At 33.6% G+C, this 11,455-nt stretch overlaps 1 protein-coding gene across 1 annotated transcript in view; it reads left to right on the forward strand.

Moving 5' to 3' along the window:
- The first annotated feature begins 10,693 nt into the window (after positions 1-10,693).
- The window catches only part of LOC129217413 (transketolase-like protein 2), a 36,781-nt gene continuing 36,019 nt past the window's right edge, over positions 10,694-11,455 (forward strand). Inside the window, exon 1 of the mRNA XM_054851712.1 lies at positions 10,694-10,893. Within this exon, the coding sequence (XP_054707687.1) occupies positions 10,793-10,893 (101 nt within the window). The 5' untranslated portion in view covers positions 10,694-10,792. The remainder of the gene's footprint in view (positions 10,894-11,455) is intronic.

Genomic DNA, 11,455 nt, shown 5'->3' on the forward strand with positions numbered 1-11,455 from the left:
GATAAGATGCACACGGTTTTCAACGTTTGCTTCTAGAATCTCGAAAATTGTCCTAAAGTTTAGAAAATACCCCCTCAATCTCCAGATTTGAACTTAATGTAACGTAGTTAGAGATATCTGGAGGCTAGATTACGAAAATAGGGCTTTAAGACGAAAATAGAGCTAAAAACAGTAAGACTCGAAGTGTGGTTGAACACTTACTCAGAAATAAAGCAAAAAAAAAGAGGAGGAAAAAGAATGAAATCTATTCCCAGACGTTTAAGAGGTGTTATGAATACTGTATGATTTTCTACTAATTAATAACTTAATCAAAAGTTAGATTAGTCAATAATATATAGACTTTTTTATAAAGTGTACGAAGACTTTTGTGACATAAAATTTCCGCCACTTTTTGGTTTTTAATTTTTAAAAAAATAATTTTTAATATTTTTTAAAAACTTTTCATGTAGTTTTGTTAAAAGTTGATCATAGATCTTAAAATTAAATACCTAATCCGAAACATTAATTCTAACCAATGGATTAGGGCCTATTTCGTTGAAAGTCGTAGGTGTACGAATACTTTTGGGAGCCACTGTATGTGAATCCATACGTAAACAGGCTTTGGTTCAACTTTGACTCCAATCGCTCTAAGAGGTGTTGATTTTTTTCTTTTCTTTTTTTTTTTTTTTTTTTTTTGCAAATAAAAATAGTTTTATTAATGCAACAATTCGGAACTCCAGCGCTCGAATATCGTATTCGAGCGCTGGAGTTCCGAATTGTTTGCGGTGATAGTTCCGAATAGTTTGCGGTGATTTACAAAACTGCCGATGAAACTAAAACATTGCCACGTTGCGTTCCACGTGTGTCTGTTGACGTAAACACAGGCAGTTTGTTCTGGGTATTTATTAACGCAATCGATGAGTCTTAGTTTGCTTTCAGCTACAGAAATTAATTCGTCCCTTAGTAGTATTCTCGAGCTTCTCAAAATAATGTTAGTTTTCCTTATTTCCTTCTAAAATATGAGTTGATTGAAAATAGTGAAAGCGAAAACTGGATTAACAAACTTGGATAACGTTATACAAGGTAAAAAATTTTATTGTTTTGTATGAATTTGTAAGAATATGAGTTTTTTTTAATTTTAAATTAATTTAACTAATCATCTTTTACAGCAGCATTTGTTGGAATGGACGGTATGCAAAATATTTTCTTGAATATATTATGTTAGAACAAAATGAAAAATGTTTAACCGAGAAAGAATTTACTTTATTCCTTTTATTCTCAGCTGAAAGGTTTCGCCAAATTTGTTTAGGGTTATAGTTTTAGTATTGTGCGAGCAAAGTAGCCTTGGCGAGATTTCGCGTTTTCAGTTAAACCATTTTTAATTTTTATTATGAGTGGAATAAAAGGGTAGTAAGATTACAGAATTCGATAAGTAAAAAGAAATAATGGTCAATCAACTGAAAAGAAAACTACCACCATATATCCGTAAGAATTCTGTAGATGATTTGCATAACTTGACATAATTAAATCGTAACTCAGAAATTAGAAAAATCGAAACAGAAAAATTTTAAATTAACCGATTCGGGAATTCGAGAGAAATAACTCAGCAACAAATGCAAAACAATAAGCGCTAGCCAAGCAAGGCAAAGAAGTATCATCTTCTTTCGATAATAATTTGTAATGTCACATTAAATTTTCTAGCATTAATTGTTATTCTTGTCAGGCCACAATTATTATTTAGTTTTATCAAGAATTGATAAATATCGAATTCAACATCGTGGAAATAGCTGCTTAGAACTACGAACTACGTAGTTTGCATTAATCATTGACGTTTAGTAATGCTTCTTGAATTCTCATTTCTTTCTACGTGGGCCAGAATATCCACAAGACTTTGAAAATTAATTCAAGAAGAATAAAGCGAAAAATATCATACATACGAACAAAAATCACAACACTTTTAGCATTTGATTCGTTACCACATGCGTTTGTTTTAGTTTTTAAGTTGGCCATTAGACAGTGACTGCAGTGCCCCCTATAGTTCGTTGGAGTTGCGAATAAGAAAGATAAATCGTAATAGATTGTCGTCTGCGTATTTCTCGTGATTTTAATTGTATGGAAATGATCGGAAATATTATCTCAATGATTTAAAATTTTTACTGTTGCCATCTTATGTTTGTTAATAAATAAAATATTTGTAATTAATTCAAGTATGGCTTTTAAAGTAACTTTCAATTTTCGCTCTTTGTTTTGTTTTTACAATAATTCAGACATTCGCAACTCCAGCGCTCGAATACGCTACCTTGCGGTGATTTACAAAACTGCGGATGAAACTAAAACATTGCCACGTTGCGTTCCACGTGTGTCTGTTGACGTAAACAGAGGCAGTTTGTTCTGAGTATTTATTAACGCAATCGATGTGTCTTAGTTTGCTTTCAGCTACAGAAATTAATTCATCCCTTAGTAGTAGTCTCGAGCTTCTCAAAATAATGTTAGTTTTCCTTATTTCCTTCTAAATGGTGAAAGCGAAAACTCTGGATTAACAAACTTGGATAACGTTATGCAAGGTAAAAATTTTTATTGTTTTGTATGAATTTGAAAGAATATGAGTTTTTTTTAGTCTTAAATTAATTTAACTAACCATGTTTTACAGCAGCATTTAGCTGGAATGGACAGTATGCAAAATATTTTCTTGAATATATTATGTTAGAACAAAATGAAAAATGTTTAACCGAGAAAGAATTTACTTTATTCCTTTTATTCTCAGCTGAAAGGTTTCGCCAAATTTGTTTAGGGTTATAGTTTTAGTATTGTGCGAGCAAAGTAGCTTTGGCGAGATTTCGCGTTTTCAGTTAAACCATTTTTAATTTTTATTATGAGTGGAATAAAATGGTTGTAAGATTACAGAATTCGATAAGTAAAAAGAAATAATGGTCAATCAACTGAAAAGAAAACTACCACCATATATCAGTAGAATTTTGTAGATGATTTGTATAACATGACATAATTAAATCGTAACTCAGAAATTAGAAACTTCGAAACAGAAAAATTTTAAATTAACCGATTCGGGAATTCGAGAGAAATAACTCAGCTACAAATGCAAAACAATAAGCGTTAGCCAAAGCAAAGCAAAGAAGTATCATCTTCTTTTGGTAATAATTTGTAATATTAAATATTTTTGTCATATTAAATTTGCGGTTAGTTTAATTGTTATTCTTGTCCGGCCACAATTATTATTTAGTTTTATCAAGAATTGATAAATATCGAATTCAGCATCGTGAAAATGGCTGCTTAGAACTACGAACTACGTAGTTTGCATTAATGTTTGACGTTTAGTAATGTAATGCTTCTTGAATTCTCATTTCTTTCTACGTGGGCCAGAATATCAACAAGACTTTGAAAATTAATTTAAAAAGAATAAAGCGAAAAAATCGTGCATACGAACAACGTTTACTAGGCTTATTAGCATTTTCTTCGTTACAACGTGCATTTGATTTAGTTTTTTCGTCCGCCATTAGACAGTGACTGCAGTGCCCCCTATAGTTCGTTGGAGTTGCGAATTGGGATGGTCGTCAAGTTTTTGCATGCGTAATTTTGTTTTTGTTATGAATATTGCTTCCTCGTCAAACATGGGGAGGGATCAGAAAAAGGAAAAATATAGTAGAAAGTTTCGTGATGGCCACAACATACTAGTTCATTTAAGGTTGGGAAAACTATTTTTGCATTTAATAACTTCAATTTTACTCTCCCGGGGTTTTACAACCGGTTATTACAGATGTCTCCCTGCCCCCCTAAGCTACGCCTTTAGTAATGTTTTGAATTTAAAATAAAGTTTTCTTGAGTAGTAATGATACTTTGCACCGCTAAAAAAAAAAAGTAGCAGCGCCTGAAAGGTAAAAAGTACCTGGAAGTGGGAAAAGTGTCAAATGAAATGGCAAAAAATAAGACAATCTGACATTATAAAAAAGCTCAACTTAAACGCGATTAAGTGTGATCAAATGAAAATGAGAAGCATAGTACACAGTCACTTTTTTTGTAAGTATGCGTAATGTTTAAATATTGCTTAAAAAGAAAATATTTTTCATGAAAACAAAATTGCCATTTAAAAATAATGGCTGCTTTTAAGGCATCGGCGGACCGAAAATTTTCCGTTACCTAGGCGGCCCAGTACGCCGCGGCTAATGACGACTAATAGTTATAATGTAGCACAACATTGTGAATTTTTGATCTTGTTTCTTTTATTTTTTTCCACTAGTTACTGTGGATTTTTTTGCAACAACTGTGGCGGAACCCTTCTCACCCTTCGGCGGAACCCAAGGGTTCCGCGGAACACACTTTGGGAATCACCGTATTAATGTGTCATTCATTTAATAAATTTTGACGCATTAACATTCACTGTTAAAAAAATTTCCTGAAAATAACGGAGAAAGTACCGGCAGCAAAGTTGCCGTAAATATTACGTATCCGTTCAATGACTTTCCGTGATTTAACAGAAGTTCCATTTCTTATTTCTCCGTAGTTGTAGTTTTCCGTTTATAAATTTCTCGTGACTGAACGAAAATTCCATTTCTTATTTTTCCGTTCATTTACGATCTTTCTGTGTTTTAACAGAATTTACGTTCCTTATTTTTTCATTGCGATATTTTTTCCATTTCTCACTTTCCCGTATTTATGTAAAAAGATTTTATCTTCAAAAAATATTTAAAAAGATATGTCAAGTATTGACTTTTCGTTTCATTAAAAATTTAGTTCTTTAAAATGATATATAATACAGATATAGTTAACTGTTCTAAAATTATTACTTTTTTTTATTCGCATTTGTTACTCAACGATTTTTTAAATTAACAACTGGAGAGAGAACTTACCTAACATACCAAGCATCCATTTGCTGACCAAAACTTTTTATATCAACTTCAGATGAGTCAAATTAATCAAATAGTACTAGCAGAAAAATTGATGGATTTGAATAGGACACCAATTATCCCTGCTGATACTGTTCGATATTCCCTTCGTCGTACATTGTCTGGGGTGGCATGGAAAAACATACATGAAAAATATGATATTTTTATTTGCAGAATATGTCAAATAAAATGCTATTAAAAGCAGGTTGACGTTATCATATAATAATATACCTGATAGAGAGTACCGCATATCTATTGTGTTTAAAAACAGAATCATTGACATGCACATGAAGAATTTTTGGTTCAGCTGCTACATCCCCCCCCCCAATGATATCCAAATTTTTCACTCATTGGAATCGCAACGTAGATTTTTAGTACATAATCATTATTACTTAAGCATATATCAATCAGTTCGTTTTACCCGAACTGTTTTTCCAAGAAACTTGCAATAATCTCAAATAAGTTGTTGGATAAGATCTTAATAAATTAAATTAAATACTAATTGTAGCCAAAACTTGTATTGTATATATTAAAGATCAACAATACACCTTTATTTAGAGATTTAAAATAGTTATACTTTCAGTATTTCAAACTGTGAAGCGAATCCCCCCCCCCCCCCCAAAAAAAGAGTGATTTTTCCTATCTTGCTCGCACACCACGATAATCTCCGGTATAGATACGAAATGGCATTTAGTGTATTAACTTTCAAGAATGCGTAAGAGCAATAAAAAAATAACTCTATAATAGTTGTATAAATTCTAAAAAGATATTCAACAACACTTACATATGACCAGCGGTGCTAAATGCATCTGGATACAGCTAATCCAATAGGCTTTATTTTAAATTGATAACACGAGATCCTTAAACTATTCTCACTGCTAGAGCACACAATATGACTAACAAATAGAATTGTTCAAAGTATTGTTCAAAGTTCAAATATTAAAACCACAAAAATATTCTAATACTGACTCAGTAAAACCCACATCAAATCACCAGGGCGATCAAAACACATCTGCCAGTCTAAAAATGGCGCGAACATTTTTCCAAACCTACAAAGCTCAAAGGCGTATAAACAATTTCGACATACGAGTATGTTTACGCTCCAGACATGAAATAGCAAGCTATCTATTTTGTCTACAGCATCTGAGTTGTTATTCTAAATATGCTTTTAATTAGCAAAATGTAACAGTGCGATTAATAAGCACTATCAATAAGTGATGTTTATCATGACTTGAAGACTAATCGGAGCAAAGTACAGCACAGCGGCAACCCTAGAAATGGAAAAATTCCGTTTTCGTCGGGATGTTTACGTTTTTGTAAGGAAAAAATACATTTTGAAGCATTACGGAAATATTCTGTTAAAATCAGTCAGAAAATTACCTGAATTTTCAAGTTTTTTTTAACAGTGTTCTGCTGCTGTAAATGGTTCGCAATTTCCAGGGTTAATAGAATGCTCCTTTACAGCCCCATAAACATGAAAAGGTTTTGGCGGTTCTTATGTGGCAAACTTGTTTTTTTTTTTTTTTTTCACTTGATTCTATTCCTTTCTACTTAGTTCAAAGGGAACCTTCGACTGTTTTGTTATTGCAAGTGCAGAACAATCAACGCCTAGTGTTTACGTATGTAAGAATAGATCAGTATGAAACATAAACTGGTAGCAAAGACAAACTATTGGTTTCAAAAATTAGCATATATACTTCATTTATAGTCTATGTCACTCAGTAAGAATGCACCTTTCATATAGTGGAAAGAGTTTTTCAAATAGCTCCAGTGGTTGCAGATATTACCTCGAACATATAAACATACAAAAATCCGCTCTCTCTCTCTTAATAGTATTAGTATAGATTTTTTAAATTTTAATATTGCTGAAAAAATAATTTTTTGTGACTTTTATTCCAGTTGTTCATATATGTTCTTTCTCTTTCTTTTTTTTTTAGAATGCGGAGGTTTTCTTTTTTTTTTTCTTTTCTTTTTATCCATTTTTAAAATGAAATTCGCGTCCCTATTTTCGAAAAACGGGGGAGCGGAACACCCTCCATCCCTTTGACGAAGACCTTAGCAGGGAGAAAACATTTTATGCCTAGTTACAGAAATTCAATTCCATTTTTAAGTTCTCAGTGTGCGTGTTGTTGTTTGAATTATTCTTTTTTAGTTACAAATCAGTTACTATTTCAACGCTTTTACTGCTCAACTGTCTTAAACTAAGTGTTTAATTGATGTCTTACCATGCATGGACACCCATGCAACATTTTAAGGGGGGGGGGGGGGCTCAGATATTTTCCGTGGTTTAGCAGGATATTTTCCCCATTCAAACCAATTTCAGTACAGATTAGAGGTATTAAAATTTGACATTTTTAATAACTTATTCATTAATGGCTGGAGAAGAAATGTTTTTACGCAAAGAAAAAAGCACTAAAAGCAAGTAAGTTCTAATTTCTAAAGGAGGGGGGGGGGGCTTGAGTTCCCACTTGACGCCCCCTCCCATATGGACGCCCATGTTTCCATATTCTTCATCTTCTTATTATCAAGTAATTAATTTCTTTAAGAGCTCAACATCGTAGATGAAAATTTCGCAAATCGTTTAGAAATGGGAACGCACGGTCAACAGAGAATCAGGTTTTCGAAGGCTAGGGTATACCCACTTAAACGATCATGGGAACGCTTGAATGAGAAATGACCTCAAAAATAGTTAACTTTTGTTCTGCACACAAGTTGCTCAACAGATCCTTTTGCATTGGAAATTAATTTTTATAATAATTCATTAACTCTTTTAGTTTCTGTGTTACTTTTAAAATTCACGAAAATTATCTGAAAAAGGCACTTGTTTGTATATAATGAAAGTTTTGAGTGAAAGTGATATCCCCTCTCAATATTGTCCTCTATTTCTACCCCCCCCCCCCCGTGCCCCAAATAATTACTTACTTTGGGCAGTAGTGTTTTTCGCAACGCTTATGGAGCAGCATTTAAAAAAAAAAAAAAAAAAGAAAAAGAAAAAACGAATTTCAGGGAAATTATTTTTAAAGAATACCTCGAATTGTTCATAAAAAAATATATTTATTAGAGCGCATTGGAGCTGCTGAAGACATAAGCGTATTTAATATATTTTTTTTTTTTTTGATAACTTAGTAATTACTCAGCACAATCTGTAACGACTCGAAAACAAAAATTTCGTTTTTTTTTTTTTTTCGCACGGCTCTACTTTACTGAGCTATCCATCCTGTTTCTTTAATAGGAATAAGCTGGTCTCCAGAATCTGATCCCGATCAAACCATGGGGAGAGCCTGGGTTTCGAGTTGATGTACTTCCCTCCCCCTCTTGTTCTACACCAAATCGTCTTTACTACCACTCCACTTTGCACTATCATAATAATATATTTTAAGCACTTTTTATCGGTGGCACAACCACAAGAAGGGCACAGGGCCCGTACTGAGAATGCTGAGTTGAATGTTTTTCAAAAGTCTTCTTTCTTATTGAAGAGAAGAGACGAACATGTCTTTGGCAAAAAGAAGATATTTTAAATTAGAAGAAAATAAATAATGTTGGAGAGTAAATTTTACTTCTTTAAAAAGATGTTTAAATTTTCAATAGTTGCAGATTTTTGATCAGGTAATTACATTCCCTCCCTCTTCCTTCTCTTTCTTTCATTCTCTCCTTTTTCCCCTCTTCTAGTTTGTTTGAAAAAGGTCACCAAAATGCTACGGCTTTGATGCCTCCTCCCCTCCAAAATCATTAGAGTTTCACATTTTGCTCTTAAGGCCAGGCCCGACGAGAGGCCATGTCAGCCTAGTTGGAAACTAAGGGTCTGGGCTTGGGGGGGGGGGGGCGACACGACACTGACGCAAGAAAAGGAGAAAGAAAAGAATGAGAGAAAGAAAAAAAGAAAGGAAGAAAAAAACTCCGAACAAGAGAAAGCGTAAAGATTTAGCATAATTTACCTTTTTGGTATTTTCTGTCGTGGCACGAAAAATAGCGTTAATTGTTTTCTAGTAAGTAGTTTTGATATTTTTTTCTTTTCCACCTCTTTTTTTCCCCTTTTCTTCCCTCTCCCTCCCCCTTTTTTTCTTTTTTTATCTTTTTCTTTTCCTTTTTTGGGGGGCGAAAGGGACCCGGCGACATAACTGACAAGGGGCCCGCCTTGGCTCTCTGCGGCCCTGTTCAGGGCGTCCATTTCGTAAAAATGTCTGTCTCCGAACAATATCGAAGATCATATAAATAGGATTTTGGAGCTGAAAAATCGCCAGGTACTTTGGCATTTCCATATTAATATTTTTTTCTTTTTGTGCTTAATTTACTGTATTGTTTTCAACTAGAACGCAAATACAGTAGTTTTTGTATTGTACTCTTCTCTCCCCCCCCCTCTTTTTTCTTTTCTATCTCTTTCTCTCTTTTTTTTGTCTTTTGCTCAACTTTATTAATTTAATTTGCAATATTAGAGCATAAGCAAACGATATTGCATCATTGACGTACACCCTTTTCTTTTCATTCTTTCTTATATTTATTTATTATTTTTTTGAGCAATCAAGATTGTTTATTTATTTCACTATAACGTTGCTCTTCATATCAGTAGGAAAATGAGTTTCTGGCTTGCGAACAGGGCCGCAAAGAGTCAAGGCGGGCTCCTTGTCAGTTATGTCGCCGGCCCCTTCCTGCCCCCCAAAAAAAGAAAAGGAAAGGAAGAAAAGCAGAAAAAAAGAGGGGAAAAGAAAAGAAAAGGGGAAAAAAGAGGGGGAAAAGGAAAAATATCAAAAACTGCTCACTAGAAAACAATTTACTTTATTTTAAGTGCCACGACAGAAAATACCAAAAAAGAAAAAAAAAAGTAAATTGTACTTAATCTTTACGTTTTCTCTTATTCGGATTTTTTTTCTGCCTTTCTTTTTTCTTTCTTTCTCTTTTTTTGCGTCAGTGTCGCCCTGTCGCCCTATCCTCTCAAGGCCCGGGCCTATAGCTTCCGACTAGGATGCAATAATTCTTTAATTTATTGGATCAATCATATTTTTCCCTCACGTTGTAGTTATTTGGCTTTTTCGTTCTATCTCTCAAGAATCTACAGTGAGCTATTTCTCAATCTATTGTCTTCGTGGTTGGTAGATAGCGAGTCACGGAATCTAATGCTTTTCGTAACGAGGGGATTTCAAGATCAGGCGATGTCGTTTTGCTGCTTCTTGGCATTAATTTTATTCGCAAAGTGATTGGTAGATAGTGAGTTGCGTCATCCATAGCTTTTATGCGTTTATGTATTTATTTATTTGCAGCAGCTAAAACTTTTCGCTTAAAAAAACGGAAGTTGATTTTTTTACGAGGACGATAAATCTTTTCGCATTTTGTTCGTATTTCTTCTATTTGTGTTTATTCCCTTTTGATTCTATTTGTTTTGATTTTTTTTCCTCCAGCAAACAAATCATTTTGCATTGAAAAAAAAAAAAATATATCGACAATCCGACGATGAATCTTTTTTTTTTGCTTCTAAATAATGATTCAAACAATCAAAGGAACATCACTTTCTAAAAATTTTATTCTTGCTTGTACATTTTATTACCAGAAAGTCATTTCAAAACAAGTAGCACAATATTAAACGCAATTTATTGAGATATCATTTGCCGGAATGAAATCGACTCTTTTTTTTTTTTTGTGAAATTATTTATCAAATTATCCCAATATGTCTCCATCACTCGAGAAGCATAATTCAAATTTCACTTATATATAACTTTTATGGTAATTTCAAAGCGCCCATTTAATTGTGACGTAATAAGTTTGAACGTGTCCTGTGATTGGTTGCTGAGCCTTGAGCGTTTCAACATCAGCCCATGTGGTAACAAATAACAACGGCCGGTCTTTTCATCGGAACTTTGCATTTGTGCTGTTGGGTTGAGGGTCATTTCTTCCATTTCAGTTCTCAAAGCAGGAATTTAGCTATGGCAGACAAAACTTCGAGAAAATCTGCGCAAGATTTGTTGGATATTGCAAATAGGTTGAGGATACATAGCATCAGAGCAACGAACGCTTCCAATTCCGGGTAAGTGATGCATTTGCAGGAAGTCAGTGGAAAAATTAAATTCCCTACATATTTATGAATTTTGAAACTTAGTTTTTAAACTTTCTGTTGAACAAATATTCATATTGCAGTTTTGTTGATTATTTATTGAAAATTTTACATTCATTTCGAAAGCAACTAGAAATTCCATGGATAGGAAAGTTTATCATTGTTCGAATGTCTTCAACATTCGCTTTTCACATAGCGAAGTAGACTGCCATTACGAAAGATTTCAAGGAAAAGTTAGTTACACGAGTTTTATAATTGCTTCAGATCGGGATCTACAGTGTTATTTCCTCCTAATCCGCTCATTGTAGTTATATTAGTAAGAAGATTTTAGTAAGTTCAAACCGCATGCACGTGCTTTGCTAACCTTTCTGGAGTGTACAAGAGTTTTTAGCCCCTCATATTATCAACAAGACTGTCCCAACTGTCTCTACTTCGACGCTTTCCAGGTGGGGGGGGGGGGGGGTCAAAAGTTATGTACTCAATGCAAATTACACCGAAAAACAACCCAAAACCACGCCCACTTATTTGTAAATAC

The sequence above is a fragment of the Uloborus diversus genome, chromosome 2, assembly GCF_026930045.1.
Source record: "Uloborus diversus isolate 005 chromosome 2, Udiv.v.3.1, whole genome shotgun sequence".
NCBI classification, from domain to species: Eukaryota; Metazoa; Arthropoda; class Arachnida; order Araneae; family Uloboridae; genus Uloborus; species Uloborus diversus.